Source organism: Propithecus coquereli, unplaced genomic scaffold (assembly GCF_000956105.1).
Source record: "Propithecus coquereli isolate 6110/MARCELLA unplaced genomic scaffold, Pcoq_1.0 Scaffold104, whole genome shotgun sequence".
NCBI lineage: Eukaryota > Metazoa > Chordata > Mammalia > Primates > Indriidae > Propithecus > Propithecus coquereli.
The window spans coordinates 5,361,249-5,387,822 of NW_012134303.1; the positions used below are offsets into that span (position 1 = coordinate 5,361,249).

At 39.6% G+C, this 26,574-nt stretch overlaps 1 protein-coding gene across 1 annotated transcript in view; it reads right to left on the minus strand.

Annotated features, from left to right (window-relative positions):
• Positions 1-26,574, minus strand: part of COL4A6 (collagen, type IV, alpha 6) — a 289,911-nt gene that overhangs the window by 123,473 nt on the left and 139,864 nt on the right. The window contains exon 3 of the mRNA XM_012644755.1: positions 26,483-26,566. Coding sequence (XP_012500209.1) covers positions 26,483-26,566 — 84 coding nt within the window. The remainder of the gene's footprint in view (positions 1-26,482; positions 26,567-26,574) is intronic.

Sequence of the window (26,574 nt, forward strand, 5' to 3'; positions counted from 1 at the left end):
TTGAGTCTAGGGCTAATTTGGCACCACCACTGAGGCAAGGCCCTTTGAGTACTCTAGCTGATGCTATGGGAATTATGAGATTTTCCATTCTGGCTGGTGGGACAGGCACTATTCCCAGCCCTACATAATCTCTGAGCATTGTTCCTTCTGCTCCTTCTGGGAGATTCTTTCCTAAGTTTAGGTTAGTTTTCTTACACACGTGTATTGATCAATACTCAGCCAAAGATTCAAGGGGAACTCTCCACAGATCTCTGGAGTTTTCTTTCTATGCAGCTCTCTCTTCTCTAGTACTTATCCTGCAAATTCTAGCTGCTTTGTCTCCCTGAATTCCTAGCTCCATTTCCTCATCTGCTTGGCTCTGCTTTGGTTACCTCTCCCTGTACCACTGCTTGGAAACTCTCTCCAGGTAATAAGCTGGGGCAATCATAGGGATCACCTTGTTTGTTTCCTGTCTCTCAGGGATCACTATTCTTTGTGGCCTGGTATCCAATGTCTGAAAACCATTGTTTTCATTTTGTCTGGTTTTTCACTTGTTTCAGGCAGGAGGGTAAATCCGGTCCCTATTATTCTATCTCAGCCAGAAGTGGGAACTTTTACATCAGAGAGAAAAAAAAATGACTATATTGTTCAACCCATTGTTATTTTGAGTTTTCTGTCATTTGCAGCCAAATATAATCTTAACAAGTACAGGGTCGATCCTTGATTTATTTAGAACAGTTTCTAATTTTAATATAGAGAAGCTAAGATTTTTAGAATAACCAGAGACTTAAATAGCACCTGAGTAAGGTCAAATACCTGGATGAAAACTGAAAGCTCTGTCATTTCCCATGAGAAGCATACCGCTTAAGCAGCCAAATCAATTCCAGCTGGTGCCAGTTGACAAAATAAAGTACATTTTTTTGCTTAGTGCGATTAATTTCTCATTCATGGAGACAGTAATTCCAACAGGACAGAAATTTATTCAATAAACTTTTTCTGAGCATCTCCTATACTATAGCCTAGGCACTAGGCTAAGTTCTAGAGATACAGGCATGTATAGACTGGGGCATAATATTCCACCAGCAGTTCACAATTTAGATAAGGAACTCCTTATTTAGATAAGGTCCCTTGTCATGTGAATAGCTCATGAATTTGGCTAAGAGGCTTAATGCCAGCTTATTTTTTTTAAAAAAAATCTCTTTTATTTTTTTTCTTTTAATTAGGGATAATGCCTTTTCAACCCATGGTTCTGCAGTGAACCAAGTAATTTATACTCTCAGTATAAAGAAGCTTCTCCTCGAACAGAATATTCACACAAACTTAAAAGCTTTACTGCTATCACTGCAATGGAGAAATATGTTGGACACCACCCTAACCAAACGATTAAGTTTAACATTACCAATAGTGGGGAAAATGGCATCATGTTCTCCCTAACATGAGACACTGAGAAGGACATAACATCGTAGGTAGTAAGCAAAAAGGTTTAACCTCAATGTATTCATGAGAATTAATCAGACAAATCCAATTGAGAGACATTCTGCAAAACAACAGGCCTGGACTCTTCAGAAATGTCAGTGTCATAAAAGACAAAAGAAAAAAGAAAGGTGGGGGTCTGGGGAACTGTTCTAGATTAAAGGTGATTAAAGAGACTGACAACTAAATGTAATACATAATCTTTGGCCAGGCGCGGTGGCTCACGCCTGTAATCCTAGCACTCTGGGAGGCCAAGGCGGGTGGATCGCTCAAGGTCAGGAGTTCTAGACCAGCCTGAGCAAGAGTGAGATCCCTTCTCTACCAAAAAATAGAAAGAAATTATCTGGACAACTAAAAATATATATATCGCATGCCTGTAGTCCCAGCTACTCGGGAGGCTGAGGCAGAAGGATCGCTTGAGCCCAGGAGTTTGAGGTTTCTGTGAGCTAGGCTGATGCCACGGCACTCACTCTAGCCAGGGCAACAAAGCGAGACTCTGTCTCAAAAAAAAAAACAAAACATAATATTTGATTGGATTCTGCACAGAAAAAACAAAGCTGTAAGAACATTTTTGGGACAATTGGGGAAGTTTGAATACAGACTTCATGCCTGTATACTGTATCGATTATATACATATATATATATATATTTTTTTTTCGAGATAGAGTCTTACCATATTACCCCAGCTAGAGTGCAGTGGCGTCATCATAGCTCACTGCAACCTCCAACTCCTGGGCTCAAGTGATCCTCCTGCCTCAGCCTCCTGAGTACCTGGGACTACGGGTGCACACCATGACGCCCAGCTAATTTTTCTATTTTTTGTAGAGACAGGGTCTCACTCTTACTTAGGCTGGTCTCGAATTCATGGCCTCAAATAATCCTCCCACCTCGGCCCCCCAAAGTGCTAGGATTACAGGTATGAGCCACCACATCCAGCCAATTTTATATTTCTTGAGTGTGATAACTGTATTATGTATGTATATATGTGTGTGTGTGTGTGTGTGTGTGTGTATGTGTGTATAAAAAAGTGAATGCCCTTGTTCTTAGGAGATTCATGCTCAAGCATTTAGGAGTGAAAAGTCAAGATATCTGCAACTAACTATCAAAAAGTTCATAAAAATATGTAGATAGAGAGAGCAAATGTGGAAAAATAGTAGCAACTGATGGATTTAGGAGAAAGGAATATGAGTTCTCATTGTACTATTCTTGCAACATTTCTGAAGTTTTGAAAAAGTTCAAAATAAAAATTTGGCAGGAAAAAGAAAAGCTGTGACAAGTAAAAAACAAAAACAAAAACAAAAAAGCTTCTCTAATTCTTAGTGTAGATGATAGCTTTGGCTTCCCTGAGAACTTTCAATGACAGGCCAGACCTGGACGTGGAGGCAGCAACCAGAAGCTCCTCCATTCCTCTGAGCCTTCCCGTAGGTTGTCCCACCCTCTGGAATATCCTAACCCACTGTCCTGCACTCACTTCTCCCTCCCTTTTGCATGTATGAAAACCAAGCTCTTTGAATAATGCTCACACTTTAATTCTCACTAAATTTATATAAATTCAGGAAAGTAAAGACTTTCCTGTTAGTTAGAATTCTGCTTCTGGTGGTGTGCTGGAACTGGCCTGCACTGGCTTGTACTGGCTAGCACTGGTTTGCAGGAGGCAATCACATTGGCAGTTTAAAATCAGCCACGGTGGAAATATTTATACCAAGGACATCTGTAAGTGCTACTAATCAGTGTCTGCCCTCTCACCCTCTTCCAGAGCCAGTGGTTAAACATTTACCAGAACACCACTGACTTTAATTCTTATCCTATGAGGGGTGTTCTGCAGACCCCGTAATAGTTTTACAGCCTTTCTAAAGGGTCTTGAAGTCCTCTGAAGATTTCTAACAAAATACCCCATAGAATGCTTCTTGGTGGTCTCTATTTAGTCCAAGAGTAGGCTTTGACTAAACTGAAGATGTACATAGGAAGAAGGTAGTCTACAGTAAAAAAAAACAAAAAACAAAAACGTTGGCTGAGCCCTCATCCAAAAAGGCTTTCCACTGGTGGCAATTTAATGAAATAGACAATAGGGCTGGGCCAGGAGAAAAATGGCCCTGTCATTTACTGACTATATAAACAAACTTAAGCAAGGCAAAAGAAACCTCTCTAGGTCACAATTTACTCATGTATAAAATGGGAGCCTTAATAGAAGTACCTATCTCATACAGTGGCTATTAGGTGGTATGGCATTTCCATATCTATATTTTTAAATCGTGACATATAATTATCAGAGCTAATGTTTAATGAGTGCTTAGTAGAAAACAAGCATTGTGCTAATTTATTCAGACATATAATCTCAATTAGACTTTACCATAATTCTGTAAGTTTGGAATTATTAATACTCGCTTCATCTCAGAACTGTGTCCAAAGCAATGTAGTATGTGTCTAGTACATGTTTATTGTTACTGATAACCCCTTGTATTTGTATTTGTATTTGTATTTGTAAATAATTGAATTTAGTCTTTGTAACAAGCTGGTGAACAAGCAAGGTAAGTGTTACATCCTTAACTAAGCCTCAGATTAGTTAATAAGCTAATAAGCAGCCAAGCAGGGAGTAGAACTAAGTCCAGTCCAGTGCTCTGCTACCTGTGTGACTTTGGTTATGATACTCCCCATCTCCTAGTTTCAGGTGTTTTTTTTTTAATCTGCAAAAGAAAGAGGTTGAATTTAAAGATTAGAAAGAGCCTTCTAAATCAAATACATCTTGAGTCTGGGGTGACCAATTCATTCCAGTGTGCCTAGGAATTTTTCAGTTTTAGCACTTTAAAAAGTCCCATGTCTTTGGAAACCCTGTAGTCCTGGGCAAACCAGGATGGCTGGTCACCCTACTTGAGTCTGTCTTCTCATTCACAGAAGTGACACAGGCCTCTTTCCAAGAAGACCTGCCTGGCTCCACTACCCAGATCCAGTCATCTCATTCCTATACCTCTCATTAACACTTTATTTACTGATACTTTCTCAGTCTCCTTTGTGGGCTCCTCTTCCTCTGTCTGTTCCACATTTTCCTCATAATCCTCTTTCCTGGTGATAAATATTGATAACATTTTAGTGCATCTCCTTTCAATCTTTTTAAAAATTTGGGTGTGTATTATCATTATCATTACAAAACTGTGATTATATTGTATAAATAGTTTTTCCAATAATTCTCACTTAACATCATGTCCTAAGAATTTTTCCAAGTCATTAAACATTCTTCAAAGAAACATTATTTTTAATGACTGTATGATATTCCACTGTGAGGGATATATCATACTTCTTTATTCAACCATTCCTCTATTGTAAGACGTTTAGGCTTTTTCCATTTTTTTACTGTTATAAATAGGGCTCTGATGAGTATCTTTCTTTATATATCTTTGTGTACTGCTTTATTTCCTTCAATTAAATTAATAAGAGTGAAATTACTGGGTCAAAGACTGTGAACATTTTTAAGGCTATTGATACAAATTGCCAAAATGCAGACAGGAGTAATTGAGAAGGGAAATTGCCCGTATTAATTTTAGAGACACATTTGGAAATGGTTTGAACGATATCTGGGTGAATGTGGAGCTTCATTTTATAAATAGTTCCATGGAGAGAACTTAGATTACTTTGGAAAGCACTTTAAAGTTAAAATCTAAGAAGGCAAACAAAATTGTTAAGGAAATGCTCAGTCAACGTGTATTGTATTATTGTAGATGGTGTTTCAGATTTAGATGACAAAGATGATAGAGCAGAGGCCCCTTTTATAATCATTGTGTACAGTATATCTATGCCCATTATAAGGCACATGACTTTATTATTTAGAATTATTACAGTCCTACTGTAATTGTACCTTTGCTAATTTGACAAACTGTTGGTCATATTTTTAATTTATTTGATACACTGTCCCTGGTCTGAAACATAGTTTCAATTATAGCATTGTTTTTAAGGAAGAAATCTTCTTTGGATGTCACTTGCAGGATTGCATTTACAGTAACAAGTGGGCATGTCTTATACCACCATTCTTTCCTCCTTCCATTGACCACTAGAGGGGAGAAAACATTTGCACTCAAATGTTTATAGCGGCACAATTCACAATTGCAAAGATGTGGAAACAACCCAAGTGTCCGTCAATACATGAGTGGATTAATAAAATGTGGTATATGTATACCATAGAGTACTATTCAGCTATAAGAAACAATGGTGATATAGCACCTCTTGTATTCTCCTGGATAGAGCTGGAACCCATTCTACTAAGTGAAGTATCCCAAGAATGGAAAAATAAGCACCACATGTACTCACCAGCAAATTGGTTTCACTGATCAACACCTAAGTGCACATATAGGAATAACATTTATCAGGTGTCGGGCAGATGGGAGGGGGGAAGAGGGGATGGGTATATACATACATAATGAGTGCGATGCGCACCATCTGGGGGATGGACACGCTTGAAGCTCTGACTTTGGGGGGGGCAAGGGCAACGTAACCTAAACATTCATACCCCCATAAGATGCAGAAATAAAAAAATAATAATAATAAAAAAACCCCCCAAAACAGAGGTAACTCATAGCATATCTCTATCCTCCAAAGGGACCAAGGCGGTTTCCAACAGAGGCTGCCCGCTTATCATTGTCTTCGTTCTTCGGCTATTTCCTGCTAGGGCTATTTCTGGAGCACCTAGACTCCATCCTTGCAAAACAGGGCCACCTCTTAGAAGAATTGTTGTCATTTGATTTACCAGGAGTTTATGGAACTCTTTAAGGGTAAAAGAGGCATTTCCTCCTGCTTGTTGCATTTTCTTTTATAGATCAAGGGAAGTAGATAAGAACTTTAAAGGCAAAGTGATAGAAACTATTATTCTATTTGTGATCACTGAAAATTAGAATAAATGAGGCAATTAAGACAAAATTTCCAGGACGCATCTATAGGACAAAGTGAACTTGTGTACAGCAGCAAGAGAAATAAAACCCTGAAAAAATCACTGCAATAATCTGTTTCTATCCAACTCAGAATCTCTCTTAGCCCCTCCCTGAAAGTCTCAGCCCCTACCTCAGACTCTTGGTTTACTACTGGATCACACAGTAGAAAATGAAGCACGATTCTTGCTTCAATAATTCTCTGGTGAAATGGCAAGTCAGTTTTATTGCAGGGACCATGCTATCCTTGGGCCTAAGTCTCTAAGTGTGTGGCCTTTGGTTACCAGCAGCACTCTAGCATTTTGGGAGGCATTATTATAGTGTAGTGGTTGAGGGCATGTTATGTTTGAACCAGACAGATCTAGGATTGCCCAGCTTCATAAGTTTCCAGCTATGTGATCTTTGGTTTCATTTTTTTAAAAAAAATTAATTGTTAATTATTATGGGTAAATAATAGTTGTATATATTTATAGGGTACATGTGAAGTTTTGATAGAGGCATATAATGTGTAATAATCAAATCAGGGTAACTGGGGTATCCATCACCTCAAGCGTTTATCATTTCTTTGTGTTAGGAACATTCCAATTCCACTCTATTAGTTATTTTAAAGTATATCATAACTTATTGTTGGTTTCCTTTATTTTTAAGATAGGGAGGATAATACTACCTATCCTCACAAGATTGTTGTAAGAATTAAATGGGATAATCAATGCATAGTAAAGCCCTTAGCGAAGTGTCTTACATATGGTAAGTATTTAATTAATGGCAACTATTATTATTAGTCAAGTTTGGGTTTCTGGTACTTGCTCTTATTTGCTATTTGGACCTCTGCTGACTGCTGACTCTGCCCATGCTTAGACATTGGAATCTATTTAAATCCCAAACTGATAACCTGGCTTGAAATCTATTCCAAATTCTCATCCCAACCTGGCAACTCAGAAATAGCCCACGGGTTCTAGTCTCAACTATATTTGGGCCTTTGGCCTCTACCCAACCACACAGGTCTGTAAGGACTACTTCATCTGCTCAGGTAGGTCACCACCCAACCTGACACTGTGAAACCCCTGATTATGCCAGGTATTCTAAAGGTCAAGTGACGTTTTGTTTTTTGATAACAACCAGGAATCACTGTAGATTCTTCAAGAGGGAAATGCTGTGACTGCTATGAGGAAAGCAGTCAGAGATTTAATGCCAAAAGTGATCTTTATGCTTTTACTTGATTAAACTGGCAAGAATTTTCAGGAACTATTTAACTTGATTGGTATACTACCTGGCATGCATTTCCTTGCTTCATAAATGCTTTTTATCAAAGCCTGCCTTGTGGGCTGGTAGCCTAGGGTGATTCTAGGCCATATAACTTGATGGGTGCTCTATAATTTCCCACTCTACCCATCCACTGATGCCACCAAAATAACTACCACCATTTATTGAGCACATACGCTGTTTTAAAACAATTCAATTTAGCCCTCATAGCAGTTCCATGACATTCGTACTATTATTATCTCCATTTTTCAGCTGAGGAAACTGAGGCTTACAGGGGCCAACTGCCAAGGCAACACATTTAGCATGGGAAAACCAGACCAAAATGTAAAATCTAAGCATGATGCCAAAGTTTTATTCTTATCACTATGCTAAATACCGGCTTACTAATAAATGAAAGTAGACCTATGAAGGTGTAACAAATTAAGGTTTTTTAAGTCTTTTAGAATTTCGGCACAAATTAATGTCACTAACTGAGAGCAGATTTTGTTAGAGGAACTGTGTGCTATATATTAGTGTGTGTATGAAGGAAGTGTAGGCAAAAGGAGGGGTGGTTGCTAGGGACACCAAAGCTATCAATTCCTTGAGGGACAAAGGAGAAGATGGCAGGAAGTGGAAAAGAAAAACAAGAAAGTTACAATTTGTCCCTTTGGTGTTCCTGTTAATAAAAATGATAATGGTGTGGTGGCTCATGCCTATAATCCTAGCACTCTGGGAGGCTGAAGTAGGAGGATCACTTGAGGTCAAAAGTTCAAGACCAGCCTGACCAAGAGCAAGACCACATCTCTACAAAAATAGAAAAATTAGCCGGGCATGGTGGCGCATGCCTGTAGTCCCAGCTACTCGGGAGGCTGACACAGGGAGATCGCTTGATCCCAGGAGTTTAAGGTTGCAGGGAGCAATGATGACACAACTGTACTCTAGCCAGGATGACAGAGAGAGACTGTCTCAAAAAAAAAAAAAACCAAAAAAACACAAAACAAAAAATGATAATGGACCATGGCACAAATCAGGGAAGTAGAAAGAGATGCGTGGGTTTAGGGGCTAGAGAGATCTGCCTTTGACTCTCAGTCCATACCACTTATGTGCTGTGGGAACTTGGCAAATCATTTAGCCGCTGTAAATCTTTGTTGCCTCATCTGTAAAATGGGGTTTAAAATAAATGTCTACTCCCTAGGGCTACTGTGAAAATTAAGTGAGACAGAGTGATGAAGTGTTCTGGAATTAGATAGTGGGATGGTTGCACAATCTTGTTAATACACTAAAAACCACTGATGTCTACACTTTCAAGGGGTGAGCTTTATGGTATTTATATTTCATTAAAAATTAAAAGAGATAACATATATAAAATACCTAGCACAATGCCTGACACAAAATAAATACTTTATAGATGATAACAACTATTACTATCTCATTGTTATGTGTTATCCTTGTCATTTTTATGAAGACGATGATGATAAAAAGACAATTATTATCTCTAATATATCTGACAGCAATCCCTGTACCACAGTAGGAAAAATATGTCTCTATGAGCACATCAGTCAAGAGGACGAGATGAGCGGGTGGTTTTTGTATACATTTAGGTCACAGATGGGATTACTAGGCAAGGAGCTCATTTGGCATGTATAGGAGGCTCGGGGGACTCAGGCAGCTGGGTCACCTTTCCAGAATGAATTACAACTTCCCCCTTGGGCTCTATCAACACTTCTTTCAGGAGCCTTGGCTTTCTGTGGGCCCAGATGGACATTGGAGGATCTTTGACAAATAATAGTAGAACTGCCAAAAGCCACCAACAGCCGAGCCAGTTGGAAAATCATGGTGGCCTTTATGTCACTTGCATATTTATTAAGCACCTACTAGAAGGCTCAAAAACAAGATTGTTGTTTAAAAAAGTTTAGAAAATTTAGAAACTATGTTAATTTTTAGAAGAACTTTGAGTGGATGGCAAGTTCAAACCCAAAGAAATGCTGATTTGAAAATAAAGTCATATCAACATAATTCCTTTTGAAGTTAATGGTTTGGGTTTTGCGGATTAAAAATAAATTTCTTTGGTTGTTGATGTAAGCCCGATTAAAATTTTTCTCTGCACTTGGGCAGGTCGTATCTGGCAATTTACAAATAGGCTGACCCATCTGCAAAGCAGGTTGGTTACTGCATATGGGCTGTAATGTAAATGATTTGGAGTGTAAGTTTTGCACGGTCAGACATTGGAAACATATGGGTTTAATTTAATAGCATTTCTAAGTCAGGTTCCAAGTTGTAGATGTTTTTTTGCTGTGGGTGGTGAAGGGAAGAAGGGAGAGGTTAGCCATCATTTAATGCCACAGTTGGTGGTAGTTAATGGCATGAGTACTATAAAAACTAGACACTCCGCTTTTAATGGAAAAAGAGAAATTTGGTTCAGAGATCCTATTTGGTTATTACCTCATTTTCACTCAAAATGCTGCCAAATTATGTTATTAGAATGATCAGCAACGCCTAATGGATGTTTTGAATGTCTAGAAGTTTTCTAATAAAATTTGGGTTGTGTGTTCTTTCTAATGGCTACCCCTAAGGGAACATATTCTCAGGGTAATATAAATGCCACTTGCAAATTTGTAAAGATAGTGGTAGGAGCTGATAAGTGTACAAAGTTGCTCAGAGTTCAAGATGACTAAAAATGAAGTTAATCTAGTATTGTGAGAGAAATGAATTTATGTTGCTCACTCTATCAATCCCAACAGATAAGCTCTGTTCATGCTAATGTTTGACCACAGTCCCACTTCTCCCCCTCTCTTGGGAGAGGAGGTATTGGGATGATTAATGGATGACAACTGCTACTCCCTCCTTTTCATGGTCCCATCATTTATGAAGAGGGGAGTGAAAATGGCTACGGTGTAATTCACTTCTGGATGCCTATTCTCATAAGCCTCTAGCCATCCATCCTCACTCCCAAACTCTTCATAACTTATTTCTCCTCTATGTCCCTGCTCCAGTCTCATGCCCTCATCAGCTACTTCTGCCCATGGTGAAGTGTTTTCTGGATACTTGGATATATACTCTTCTATTGAATAAAGTTCTGTACAAGGGAGGGACCAAGACAAAATAAACAATCCCATCTTCGAGGGGCTCATAGCCAGTAAGGGAAAGTAATAATAATAATAGCAATAATATCAATGCCAACAGTTGTAGTAGTGGTGGTGATAATGACTATTTATTGAGTGCTTAATGTGTGTTAAGCACTTTACACACATTATCTCATTTAATCCTAATAAATATTATTCATTTATTTATTCAAATAAATAAATAAACAAATCAGCTTTATCCACCAACATATGAAAAGAATCAAAGGAATAGTATCTTTGAAGTCAAGCGAAGAAAGTTTTTGAAGAAGGAGGAAGTGAAAAGCCACTTTAAATTGTTGATGGCAGGTCAAGTAAGATGAGGACTGAGAAATTATCATCGGAATTAACAATGTGTATGCCACTGGTGACCTTCACAAGAAAAAGATAGTGATGATGAACAGCTGATTAGAACAGGTTTAAGAGAGAATGGGAAAAGTGAAGATTTTGAGTATAAACAACTATTTCAAGGAATTATGCTAAAAAGGGAGCAGAAAAATGAGACGGTAACTATAGGACAAGGTGAAGTTAAGGGAGGGTATGATAATATTAATAGCTAATAATTAATGGAGTACTTACTTTGTGCCAGGCACTATGCTAATTGCTTCATATGAATTAGCCCAGAGGTCCCCAACATTTTTGGCACCAGAGACTGGTTTGCATGGAAGATAATTTTTCCACAGATGGGGGTTGGGGGGGAGGCAGAGCTCAGGCGGTAATGGGGAGCAGCTGTAAATACAGATGAAGCTTTGCTCCCTCGTTCACGTGCCACTCACCTCCTGCTGTGTGGCCCGGTTCCTAATGGGCCACAGAGTGGTACTGGTCCCATGGCCAGGGTTGGGGACCACAGTATTAGCCTATTTAATTATTGCAACAATCCTATGAGATAGGTATATTACTCCCAAGTAAGAGACGGAGAAACTCAAGCTAGAATGATTAAGCCATTTGCCTAACGCAGGGTTTCTCAACCTTGGCACTACTGACATCTTGGGCCAGACTACTGAGATTATTAAGTAAGAATTGTCTGATTTCTTGAAGTACTAAGTTTGACAGTTGATATCTCTGACATTTCACTTTGACACTTCTTGTTTTATTTTTATTGTGAAGGTACTTCCTCAATCTTTCAAGCATACATTTTGGCTTGTAATTAACTTTCAAAAATTTTTTTAGAGCAATTTTTGTGAAACTATGGATAAGTCAAAAATTCATGTTATTTTTGAATATGAGTTCCATCATGGAACCAATGCGGTGCAGAAAACTCAAAATATCAATGAAATGTTTGGGAAGGATGTAGCTAATGGATGCACAGTACATTGATGGTTTGAGAAGTTCCGTTCTGGTGATTTTAATCTTGAAAATGAGCCACGTGGGGGACCTGAGACCAAGATGGATAATGGTGAGCTGAAAGCTGTAGTGGAAGCGAATCCATCTCAACCTACCTGTGAATTAGCAGCAAGGTTTGACATTACTATTTCAACAATATTGGACTATTTGAAACAAATGGGCAAGGCAAAGAAGCTGGATAGATGGGTTCCGCATGAATTAAATGAGCATCAGAAGAGAAATCATCTCAAAGCTTGCCTTTCTTTGCTGTCACGACATAAAAGTGAACCATTTCTTCACTGTATTGCTATATGTAATGAAAAATGGATTCTTATTGACAATCACAAGCATTTGGCACAATGGCTGCATAAAGATGAAGTGCTGAAACACAGTCCAGAACTGAATATTCATCAAAAAAAGCTAATGGTGTCTGTTTGGTGGTCCAGCGCTGGTATTATTCACTACAGCTTCATGAAACCTGGTCAGTCGATTACAGTGGATGTCTACTACACCCAGTTGGATGAAATGATGAGGATGGTTGCGATTAAGCAGCCGAGATTGGTCAACAGAGACAGGCCAATCCTCTTGCAAGACAATGCTCGACCACATATCACACAAACAACGCTGCTCAAACTACAGAAGATGGATTTGGAAACTCTCTGTCATCCACCGTATTCAACAGACCTTATACCAACTGACTCCACTTTTTCCGGCTTTGGACCACTTCTTGCTAGGAAAAATATTCAATTCTCAACAAGTTGTGGAAACTGCCTTTTGTGATTTCATCACCACTCACTCTCCAGGCCTCTTTGCCGCGGGCATAAACAACCTACCATTAAGATGGCAAAACTGTGTCCATAGTTTAGGTGCATACTTTGATTAACTGTACTGCTTCTTGTTTGAGATATAATAAACTAAACTTTTGACTCAAAATCAGACATTTCATATTTAATGACCTAAAAATAATTCTGTGTTGTGGGGGGCTATCTTGTGCATTGTAGGATGTTTTAGCAGCATTCCTGTCCTCTACCCACTAGATGCCAGTAGCACCCCACCAGTTGTGTCATCCAAAAATGTTTGGGGGGTGGGCAATATTACTCCTGGTTGAGAACCAATGGGTAAAGATCACACATCTAGTAAATGATAGAGCCAGGGCTTAAAAGATTAGTCTGACTGCAGAATCCATCCTTTCAATCACTGTTCTTATTTGCACTCCCAAGATGGCAAATTTCCCTACCGTAGCATTTCTGGGTACCTGTGTGCCCCTGGGAAGTGGGGAGAATATCTGTCCACTAGAGTAAGGGCAAGTTAGACTCAAAGATTTTTTAATTTGCCTTCCAGTATGCATTCCTGCTCACAAGTTCCTTGGCTCAGGCTTGCATATATTAATAGTCTCTCAATACCTCTCTTCTGTTCTCTTCTCAACTTTCTTTCCCACCTCTCCATACCACCCCATCTCTCTCTCTCCCCCTCCCTCCTCCTCCCTCTCTCCCCCACCTACACACACATACCAATCAAGGAAAGAAGTTTTTAAACACTCCTCAGAGTTTAAGTTTCTTCCCCACTGTGGGCCCTACTTTCCCCACATGTAAGATGAAAGGGTTGGACTGGATGATCCCTAAGGTGCCCTTCTGGTTCTGTGAATGAACGGTGGGGGCAGAGGGTCCTGGGACATTACACACTCTGCCAAGGGATCTTGGAGGCCTTCAAGTCTTGCTTCTCCTTTTATGTGGTGTAGGGGTGGGGGTGGGGAGATAGGCTTCCATTTTGCTGTCAGAGCTGGAGCTTGGTTAGCACTTGATTTAAAAAGCAAAACTCAAAGAGAAGATAATTTACTACTCTGGTACCAATCACTGGAGCCATGAGCCCCCAGTTCCCATAAAAGATTACATCAGGTCACTAAACTCTGCCACTTGCCTCAGAAACCAACCTCTGTGGTTTTGTGTGCCTTCCTGCTGCTGAACCTCTGTTTCTTATCTGTGCCTTTGTGGTACGTTTGTGGTTTGTGGGGGTCAATATTAGTATCTATGTGGATATACAGGTTTAAGTACATTTCTGAGTTCATGGAGTGTCTGAATGGGTTTTAAGAGTAATGAATATTGTTCTATATATGCCTGGCATTTCTCTCTATGTATGCTAAGTTAATAATTCTTCAACTGAATTGCAAAGGCCATGTTTAACCCCTGGCTCCCTTCCCTCCCTGAGCTTTGTGAAGTTTAAGGCTCTGTTCTTACAGCAAAGGGGCCCTGTCTGGGGAGCCTGTTTAGACCTGTCTCTTCCTTTTGTTTGCTTTCTTTTTGTTTCTCTCTGGGGAAACCTGGCTTCTGAACCCTGGTTACCCGTCATTCTGCTCTGGGCCCCAGTTCGTTTCTCTACAGCTCCCTCCTTTTGCTCATAGCTATATTGGCATTCCCCCAACCATATGTGAAGGGGGCAGCAATCACTGACTCACGTCAGCTCTGAGAGGGAACCCAACTAAAGCAATGGAATGCCAAGTCACTACAATTTACTTGAACTAGCAAAGACATGTACAGGGACAGAGACCATAGTTTCTTTGATATGGATGATAACCAAACATATACATTAATCTCCCTGGGGGCCAAAGAAATAAGCATTTTTTTCCTTTAGGTCTTCAAAAATTAAAGAGTAAAACTAAGCTTATAAAGCTGAGGATAAAAGGTGTAAAAGCTGTCATAGCAAAGCAAGTGTTTAGCTAAGTCCACAGTATGAGCTTGCCATGGTCACAGCTGGTAATTCAGGATAAGGGCACAATTCTAAAGTACTTTGCAGATTTTTCCACTTACCAAGCTTATAAATCTGTCTTGTATGAAACAATGAGTTCCTTCTTTCATCATTCCCCAAACCCATAACCCCCACAACAAAATTTGTTGAGTAGGAAAGAGATGTTGAAACTTTCAGAACCCATTGAGTTGGTCTTTCTCCCTGGGATCACAGTAATTGCAAGAGCTTTCAGCATCCCACGGAGAAAAGCATCTCACAGTTCTACCTCTGGAATCAAGACAGGATCGTGTTAGTAGTTCTGATTCTACTTAGTTTTAGGATGAATTAATTTTCAAGTGGATTCAATAGAGACTAACCAATGGAAACACTGGTTTCCATTGGTTAGAGAAATGTGAGGGAGAGGAACTAGCATCATCTTCCAGCTAATTAAAAGAATTAAAAAGGTAATACATCCATCTAAAGTGAAAACAAGCCCCCATCATAAAATCATTAGTTTAGAGGGGTGTGTGTGTGTGCGTGTGTGTGTGTGTGTGTGTGTGTGTGTGTGTATGTTCAGGGATAGAGAAAATCATTTAAAGAAAGACAGAAGCATCTGAGCAGCAGAAAATGCAAACTTCCCATTCTGTTGTGCTAGGGATTTTGGACATGCCACTTAATCTCTAAAACAGGGAGCATAGTATCTGCCTATCATGTCTCTCACTCCAATCACCTGCAAAACCCCCACCAAATTAATCTTCCTAAAGAAACATTTTTGTCATAACACTTTTAAAAAGAGTTTGCTTAATCACTTCAGACTCTACCATTCTCTCCTTTTGAGGTTTTATGATCTGCCATTCAGACTTTTAATCAGATGCAGTACTGGGTAGTTAAGCACTGACGTGCATGTGCGTGTCTCTGTGTGTTTGTGTTTGTGTGTTTGTGTGTGTGTGTGTGTGTGTGTGTGTGTGTGTGTGTAGTTTCTCTAAGTAGTGGCCTGGTTCTTATAATACGTTTCTATTCCCCACAGTGCCTGTACCAAAATTCAGTCCCCAGAGTAGTTTCTTAAATGTTTGTTTAGTGGGCTTGAACTTCACACAACATAATGAGAAAAAATAAAATACAGAACATAGCCTAGGACTTCCACCTCTAAAAGTAAAGGTGGTCATTAAATAACTGGCCATGTGCCTCATCTGTTAAAATAAAAGCTCTTTTGAAAAGATGACAGTGAAGCAAATTTCTGCAAAGCAATGCACATTTTCCCATTGACTTCTACTATAGTTTAAGAGAGATGCTTTGCAATTAATTTTGTTAAACATTCTTGGAAGACTTCCATTAATGCAAGTCTTCTCAAAGTAGACACCAAATTACTTCCCTGATGTGTACTTGGTAATTTCATCTCCACACTTTTCTAACTCCATTGTGGTGAACTTCCATATAGTGAGTGGCCTACATAAAGGGACAAACACACATTAGAGCTGTAAAAATTGATGCAACTCCTCACAAAACTTGTAATCACAGATGAAAATCAGGCTTTCCTTAAGCTTGCGATTCATTCCTTTAACCTTTAAAAAACAGGGATATTAGAGAAATATTTTAAAACCTAGACAAGGATATAAACAGATGTTATATATGCAGTCAGGACTTACTATCACTGGGGCAGAGGAATTAGGGCAATTAATTTTTTGATATCTGGTGTATGTCTTCTTAGCAAATTTTCTCAATTCCAGGTATTTCTCCAATCACAATAATCCACCCACAGTGAGTAATGCAGGGAGCTCAGCTGATTTTAGCCACAGGCTTCAGAGATCATTTGACATGGTGGAAAGAACACTGACTTGGGGGGGGGCAAGGGCAACATATGTAACCTAAACATCTGTACCCCTATAATATGTTGAAATTAAAAAAATAAAATAATAATAATAATAATAAAAAAGAACACTGAGCCGGGGGATGGAGTACTTGGTTCAAATCTCAGCTATGCCACTTACAAAGGACCTTGGGACAGTCAATTAACCTCTCTGAAACTTTTTTCTAAGCTTCTTCATAACTAAAGTGATGGAAAGAGTATTCACAGACATGCTGGCAAAGGCTTTTGTAACCTATGACGTACCACTTGGGGGGCTGGATCCAGCTTCCCAGGATTGTGATTTTATACTTTTAAAAGTTCTTTTGCTGTCTCACTTCTCCCAACTCCTGAGATCCCCAACGCTTTATTTTATGTGCAGTTGTCATAGTGAGGCTCTAAAGTTCGTTGTATGACTATTCTATAAGGAAAGAGCAAGAGACTTTGTGACAGTTATTTTTCTCTTAACCAGAATTCTTTTGCCCCTGCTTGTGGGTCCCCATCTATTTTAAGTATGGTCTAGGCCAGTGGTCTCCAAATCCTTCTGATTGCACACCATTTTTCAGTTAAAAAAAACTTTGAGCATGCTTCCTCAGTACATATGTATTTAGACAATATATTATTAACAATTATATAAATCATATATATGTCCCACTCGCTTCCTCTATCTATACATAAATGATAACTATATATGTAAAATTAAACACACAATAAATAGAAAATGTAAAAGGATGTGATAAAGATGAAATAAATACCATGTTAAATATCTTGTTAATTGTGACATCTTTATTACATTATTAGCTAATATTTCAAGGTGCAATATATACTTAGGGCAAGATCTTTCATTATTGAAAATTGATATAAATACATATTTCATATAGTCTTAATTATTCTTACACTACTTTTTTGCTGACCTGTCAGGTATAATTAGATTGTTGTGGTTTTTATCTCACAAGGAGGCTGATGAAAAACTCATTTTGGGAGTAGAAGTGTGAGTGCTGCAATTTTCACGTGCTTACATTATTAGTATTATCTCTAATACATGGTTTATTTGTAGGAATCTTCTTAAGCCACTTGTCCATTTTGTGAGGGTTAATGTAGTTAGATAATATAATACATAAATCCACTTAACGGGGTCCAAGGAAACAGCAGTATCTCTGGTATACATACAGGAACAAAAAGTGAGGGCTCCAAGGTCACCCCTTCCATCTGTGGGGCCCCGACTCTTCCCTCAGGATACCTTACAGAGCACATGGAACAGGAAAGCTGAGGACAGACTCGCCTGATGAGAGTGTCGGTGACAATACATGTATTACATATTTGACAGGCATAATAATAGTAATAATAATAGCTAATATACTGTATTTAGTGAACCACATAATTTTAAGCACTTTACATAAATTATTTAATCCAAATCTTAATTTCTTTCTAGTTTTTCTCAATTTAAATGTAAATAGAAGTTCTAATATTTTCTTTTACACCCAAAGGATTGACTTGCATGCCCTGTTTCCCCCCATCCCCAAATTTAGAGACCACTGATTTAGACTCTGAGATTTAGAATCTCTGGATAAGTGGGATGCTTCTGTAAAGTACATCACAGTAACTCTTCCCTGATATCCTGCTGCTGTAGTTTTCATGTCTGCTGATAAACGACAAAAAATAGGAACTGGAGCCAAAGACAGGTGGACACAGGCAGCAATCCCAGGCAACTAAAGGCAGAAGGGAGAAACTGAGTGAGGAGGCCATCGTGGGGAAAACAGGAATGAGGGATGGAGAGCTAGAAATGTGAGAGCAAGAGGGAGGGAAGAAAAAAAGAAGTTAGAGACTAGGGAGGAAAGAGAAGAACAAGGAGAAAAAAGGGGTAAATAGCTGACAAAGGAGAAAATGGGCAGACTAGGAGGAGAGAATATGTCACATGTTGCCATACAGGATGCTCACCCCATGTCTTGATATCCAGTGTCTCTGGCATATGGATTAGCAGGGCCAGCACAAAGAAAACTAACAGTCCCTAAAAATGTATGATTTGTGCACACAGACATGCAGGGTGAGCCTGCCCCCTCTCATCAGAGAGGCATATGCAATATAGTCAAGCAATGAAAGGACAGGGCAATGTTTCACCTAAAGAGTGGGTTTCTAAAGCTAGAAGTGCAAGCAGAATGATTACTACACAAGGCAGGGAAGATATTGTGGGGTTTTGGTGAAGAGAAATTCCTGTGACTCTTCAAATCACACCATCCAGATGACCAAGGAGGGGGAGGACTGCATATTCCTGCAGGAGCACAACTTCAGCTGTCAGGAGCTTCTAGCAACAGCAGAAAAGAAGCCACAGCAAGTGAGTTACATCTGAGGCAGCTGCCAAGGCACCATTTAGAAGGTGGAACATTGTCAAACATCACCTTCCATATCTCACTGCAACACTAGAAAGCATGATAAGACACACTGGGGGCAAGGAACCGTCAGGGTACAGTAACATGGTATCTGACCTAGATCATCAGAGCTGGTGGGTCCTTGGAGCACACAGCCCAAATCCTTCGTTTTACTTCAGGGCAAACTGAGATCCCGAGAAAGGGGAAAGCACCAACCCAAAGTCATCCAGTTGGCAAAGCTCAGGCATGACACTTAGGTCTCTGGATAGCTAAAGCAGTACTCTTTACTCCACAGCTGCGTATTTATTTATCTCCTCCTCCAGCTCTTTGGCTCTTGTCTAGCAGAGGCTTCCCTCACTAGTACATATAACATATCCCATAAATCCCATAATGTCCCAATATGATCAAAGAAGTGATTAAGATAACCATGAACATCTGCAGTACCACGACTGCATCTTGATTCAATGCAGAGACACTTAAGTTTTAACATTATCATCAATTATCTTGGACCTAAATAACTATATTTAAATATACAAGGACCCTTGATTTTCTACCTCCCTCGCTACTGCCACCCAGTGGCTACATCTCTGCTCAGCAGCTACTTCCCTCCTCCCACAAGGAAGAGGAACAAGGAAAACTCAAGACCATCAATTTTGCACAAGGTCAAGAGGCTTTAAGCTAAAGGTTTAGTGGAAAGGAGGAGAGAGTCTATGTCAAAAAGAAAGTAAGGGATTACCTTTGACTCACAATTATTCATTAATGCCCTTATCTTGGAGGAAGAATCAATTGCTGATAGTACAACAAAAGCATTTTGCCAAGTCCCTTGCATTGGTAGATACAGAGTAAGAAGCAATTAGGCAAAAGAAGAGGCCAGGGTTAAAAACTCAAGAGGAGTTAGGAGGAGCAGAATCCCAGAGCAAACTGTAGAAATCAGAGTGTGTGACCCTTACAGCTAACAGGATCCAGGATCTAAAATAGATGTAGAAATGACTGCCCTGGCTCTTTGCCTTCTTCTTTTTTTAAAGATTGCAAAGTTCTATTTATTTTATTTTTATGGAAGAAATGCATGGAGATATTCTTATAAAATTCCAAGTTATAAATATATGTGGAGTAAAAAGTGAAAACCCCCCTTTATCCCCAAATGTTTAAGAGTGAAATTCCATGGGGAACCTGTCTTTGCCTTCTTTTAGCAACAGTGATTCCTCCCATGACAGGAGACTTCCATGGGCTTCACAGCGACCTAACAGTTAATCCTGGATGTGGAGAGTAAGGCTGGAAGCACACCCATGCAAAATTGCTTGGTCAGTTGGTCAGTCTTTCCTGAAACAGTTTGTAGTGCCTATTAATCCTGCAGGGTCTAAGAAGACTCAGTCTCTGCCCGTTAGTCGTTCATAAAACAGTGGAGAGCAGACAAGTAAATATACTACTGTAACTGAGCATGAGAGGAATGATGATAAGAGTAGATAACCCCAGCCTTGCATACAGTGGAAAGGTTCATGAAGAGAAACCTATGCTCAGTTTTAAAGGATGGATAAATAGAAGCAAGTCAGCAGAGAAAGGGTAGAGCTAGTAGAAGGAATAGTACACATAAAGGGAGTAGCAGGTATAAAACCTGCAACACATTAAACAAGATAGCAGCTTCTGAGAACTGTAAATAATTCAATGAATATAGATTTTTTTTTAAAAAATTGTCTTGTTTTGTTTTCTGAAGGGGGAAAAGTTCCTAGTGATGAGAGATAATGTTGGAGAGGTAGTCAAGGGTCAGGTCAAGAAGGACTTTGTAAGCTTTCTAGAGTTAAGATTTTATTGTGAAATCTATAAGGAGCCATTGAAAGATTTTAAGCAAGAGTATCATGATGATATTTATGTTTTTGGAAAGATTATGGCAGGAGAGTGGCAAATGGATGGGAGAGAGTAAGATCAGAGACTGAGAGACCAGTCTCAAGGCTGTTGTGCTAATTCAGGCAATAAATGATACAGACTTGGATTAGAGAAATGGGTATGGAAAAAAGTAGATGGATTTGAACTAGATTTTGGAAGACAAACGGACAGGACTTGATGATGGACTGGATGTGGTAGTGGGGAAGGGAAAGAGAAGACAAGAATGACTTCCAAGTTTCTGGCTTGAGTAGCTCAGTGCTTGATGATGCCATTTGTTGTGATGAGAAAGACATACATAGAATTAGGAAGGAGCATATCTGTGGGGGTTGCTGATTCAGTTCTGTATGAGACACATTTATGGTGCCAGTGAAAATCCAAGCACAGATATCCAGTAGGAAATTGACAATACTGACCTGAAACTAAAGAGAAAGATCTGAGCTAGAGCTAGAGGTTTAATATTATCATTGTATGGGTGGCGGCTTAAATACCTGAAGTATATGAACCGATGCCGGGATAGGCCTAGAGTGCGAAGAAAAGTGGGATGAGGACAGAACCCTGGGGGATCCCAATCAAAGCAGGAAAAGAACTAGGAGAGGATAGCATGAAATCTAAGGGAAAAGAGAGTTTCAGGAGAGAAGGTATCTTGTGCTATAGAAACAACAAGGAAGGTAAGGAATAAAAAATGTTCCTTGGATTTGGCAATAGCAGGTTAGTGGTGACTAGTGTCAGCAGTGAGGTCAGCCCACAGAGGGCTGAGAAGTGAGTGGGCAATGAAGGCATGAAATTTAAGTACAGGCATCTGGAGCAAGACCTGGCCACCCAAGGAGGTCATGTGCAATACGAGCTTTCACTAAGGAGCAGTAGAAAATAAGGACATTGGTTATGTGTAGTAGTGGCTGGTCGGGGCAGGGGTGTGGGGGTGTTGCAGAGGAAGGAGGGAAAGATGTACATAGCAATTGCCTAACTCAGGAGAAAATGGAAAGGCCTCTTGGTAGCCGTGGTACCAGTCAGCTGACACAGGGAACACCAGATGTTTGCAGGAGGAGAATAAATTGAAGGACTAGTTGTTAATGCATCTGGGTTCTGGAATTCATGGGAAACACATTTTGTGGCAGAGAAACAGCAGGATGCAGGCAGGAGATAAGGAATTAAGAAACCTGGTCTCAGTTTCACATGAAACTTAGGCTAGCCTCATAAACTGTAAGCTAGGACACAGGTTCCCAAGCCATAAAATGGGGGGCAAACAGCCCTTACCTAGAGGAGAATCCAAACATTCCCTGTGGTTTTGAATTATCTGTGATAATGCTCCTTTAGATGGAATGGATAATTAGGAGCTCACCATGTTGTATATAAACACCAGAATGCTGTTAAAATACAGAAAACTCTGAAATAGTATTAAGGAATACTAGGTTCAGAACAAAACGAACAGCCCCCTCCTCCTGCCTCCAACTTCAGACAAACACACACTGATGGAATAAAATGCAGAGACACCTATTAAATCCAGTAGGGCAAAAGGGGAAGGGATGGAAATGTCAACATAAAATGTTTTGTTCAATCAAATGGCAGGGGAAAAAATGCCAGGGAAGAGAACAACTCAAAAGAATGGCTCTTCCAGATAAAAAACCTACCCCCAAGAAAGAAAACTGAAAGTCAAATACTAAATCCAAATCTACATGACCGGGGGAAAAAAACCGTTTATTTAAAACTATGAGGCATGTTATTTTTTAAAGTTGTCCTTCTCCTAAATGGGCTAAATAAGGTTAGGCCACTAACAGGCTAGTGACCTTGGGCAAGTCACTTATCAGTTTCTTTATTTGTTGCATACAGACAATAATACAGCTCCTGAGAGAAGATGTTTTAGAAAGTACAAAGCAGTGCATTAGTATTAAGCAAGCGTTTTTACCAGGCAGGGCATACCTTCTAGAAGTCAGTTTGAGATAGCTTCAGCCAGAAAGGGTTGGACTGCAGTTTTGTAGGAGTGCTAGGTGTTGTGTAAATGTCCTAGTAAGTTCAAGAAGCCTTTGGCAGAGGAAAAGTACACACTGCCCAGTAAGCGATGTGCTTGATGTCTCCCCAAGGCGGAGACAGTCCTGCCAAGGGCTGCAGCACATCTCTGGGGTGACCCAATGTTCTGCTCCCCTCACAGGTTGAGAGGAGAGGCTTGAAATCCAAATGGGGCCCTCTGCTCAGCTAAGTAAAACAGTCTCAAATCTTTCTGACATCTGCACAAAACGGGTACTGAGGGGCTGTCCTGCAGGGTCAATAGTGCTGGGGCCAGTTTAAACAATTGTGTCTGGCCCTGGGAATGCAGGAGGGAAAGGAGGATGACTAAACGGGACCTGAGAGTGAGGGTGGCTTCAAGAATACATGTTCACAGAGTTTGCCCCACGAGCACCGGCCTTGTCTGTTTGGGAATTAGGACACTTCTGCCCTTGACTCATGACATACAGCTTAGTCTAGTTCAGTAAACTTAACAAATGTTCTTAGAAACTTCATACTTCATAAATAAATTTTTAGGAACATGTTTGTGTGCAGTCTGTTTGCATCTTTCAAATATTGAAGAAAAAACAACTGTGCAGTGATATTCTGTTTTACTCTATCCCTCACCCCTTGAACCACTCAGATATTTTCAAAGGAGAAGCCAGACTAGGGCTCCAGATGTTTGAGAGTTCCTTACAAAGTAAATCCACTGCCTTCCATCTGCAAAGATAAAAATCTCAGCCAGGGGTTAAACAATGAGGTCATCATAGGCATGACTGTCTGGTGTAGGACTGACCTCAGTTCAGATATATAAGATTTTATACTTCTAAAGCCTCCCCAATCCAACACAGTCCAGAGCTTCTTCTCAGTTCTCCAGTTACTGAGTCTGACTAACTGCTTCCCCCCTCCCACAACCCAAAGAGGTTTAACCCCTTTGTGTCTACCCTAAAATCTCATCTGCTTCCACTAGGGTCATTTTTATTTGCTGTATCTTTGCAGAGGTAAAGTAAGTCAACAAAGAATCATCACGTAGGAAAGTGGTTAGAGAGTATGTCCAGGAAATTCACAGAAGAAACACAAATTTCTAGTAAATATGTGAAAAGATGCTTAAACTCACATGTAGTCAGGGAATTAGGATGATTTTCATTCATCATATCAGTAAAAACATCAAGTGTTGGCAAGGGTGTAAAAACATGGGCACTCTTGTACAATGCTTATGGGAGTGTAAACTGGAAGATACTCTGTAGGGTTATTTGGCCATACCTTTGAAAGTTAAAAATGTCTATTACCATTGTATCTGATCATTCTGATTCTTAATATCTATGCTAGAGATGAGTACAAGAAGGCCTGCTCACAGATTTCCACTGTAGCACTGCCATTTTTATAGAACAGCAAAATTTGGAAACAACCCAAGTACCCAACAAAAGAGGAATGGCTATATTAAACTATGGAGTAGAGATCTTAAGGACATACTAAGTATTGTGAAAGGACCCAGAATATATACTTATGATTCTATTTTAGAAAAGAAAACCAGAAACTGAAACTATTTTTATAGATGTGTGTATACATCTCTGATTACGCACAGAAAAAGACAAGAAAGACAATAGTGGTACTGAGAGAACATCAAGGGAGACTTTTGCTTTGCCTGTACTACTTGCATGTTATTTAAGAATGCATTCATTGTGTATACACATACCCCTCCCCTCCTCCCTCTTCCCCCCTCCACCCACCACCCTCCCCCTTCCCCAGCATCCAATAGATGTTCTGATATGTGCATTTATGTGTTGATTAGTTAATACCAATTTGATGGTGAGTACAAATGGGTCCCGTTCTGCTGCTCTTGTGGTGCTCCACTTTGGATAATGGGCTTACACAAGGAGGGCAATGCGCACTACCCGAAGGATGGACATATTTGAAACACGGACTTCGGTGGGGGGGGGAACCAAGGGCAACACACGTAACCTAAACGTATGTACACCCATAATTTGCTGAAATAAAAAATAAAAATAAAAAAAAAAAAGAATGCATTCATATATTTATTGCGGAATTATGTTTTTCTGAAATGTTTCAGAGGTGAGAGCATGGGCCTTGGTGGCTACAGTGAACATGGCTTCCCTGGGAGGCAGCAGTGGGTAAGAGGGTAAAGTAAATAGGTGAGAAATCAAAGGACTCAGGTAATAGCCTGGAATCTGTCATCAATTTGCTATGTGATCCTGAGAAGTAATTTTCCTTCTGAGTCTGTTTCCTCTGTACAAGCAATGGATAAGATGAGAAGCTCACTAAGTTACCTTCCCTTTCTGATATTTTATGATTCTATGTCTATGTCTTTAATGTATAATGGGGTCTTGTCCCTTTTGATGAATAGATGGCTTTTTATTCTCTTCCTTCAAATTCTGGCATAGTTTGACATTTCACTTTACTGCAAATGTAAGATAATGAAAGAGGAGGTGGAACGGTCACTGTGTTCCCTGTTTGGCTATGTTTTTGAAGGTCTGGTTGACCTATTTATGCTACTACCTTCCTTTGACAGTGTAAGTTCTTAGGCTTATTTGAGTGTGATGACAGCACAAACACAATACTTGAAGTTGGAAGATATGAATTCTACAGGGTGGCCATAAACTCTGGAAACATGCACACACATACATACATATATATACTCTCTCTCTCTCTCTCTCTCTCTCTCTCTCTCTCTCTCTCTCTCTCTCTTTCTCCAATTTAGCATTCCTAATCTGAAAGTCTGAAATTGACAATTCTCCAGTGAGCATTTCCTTTTAGTGTTATGTTGGCACTCAGAAAGTTTTAGATTTTGGAACATTTTAGATTTCATATTTTTGGATTAGGGATGCTCAACTTGTATATTTGTGTGTGTCTGTGTATATATATGTATTTATTTTTACAGATCAAACTCCCTTGAATACTTTTTCTGGGTTATACTAAAGATGCAGGTTTATTCAGTGAAAATCAGAGATACAAATCATCTGGGGGCCATGCATAAACAGGGATCGATGGAAATGCTGTGTCAATGCACTGTATTCATTGCAATTTGCACAACAATTTAAACTGTGCATTGCTAATGAGGGACAAGACAGTGAATAAGTCACGATGTTTTAAAACATATCCTATGCTTAATGTAGTATCTACAAACCATTCTTTATGTATAGTTGGCCTCTATTTCTGGACTTTACGGCTACCCTGTACTCTTGTTTCTATCACTAACAAGCAGGATGATTTTGGATAAGTCGCATTCCCAGTCTGTAGATAACAATTGGACCACCTGTTACCCAGAGTGGTAGGGAAGAATCAAGTGGGTATAAATGAGTTATGAAAATGTGCACACATCTACAAACATCACCACAATCTGGTTCCGCACAACTTAATTGGCTTTTGGAAATACTCCAGATGAAATTCTGAGGAAACCTTGGCATCAAGGTAAGGAAGGAAACCTCTTCTTGGTTGCTCAGAGACTTTGACCAGTCTAGGTCTGCCTATCATTAGTTAGCAAAGCTCCTTCCAGCTGGTATTCATCACTTTGCTTCTTCCATGAGGTCATAAGAGTAAATTCTAAGCAGTTTAATTCTAAAGAAAACAGATAACAGCTCCCCTGTGACTATCTGTCTTTCAACAATAAAATAAGCAACTTACTCTTGCTCCTTTCTCAGGAAAGCATTTACAGCCCCCACTGCAGTCTTGGCCCCCGCATAGCTTTCCATAAGGCTTCTTCTCTCCCTATTGGA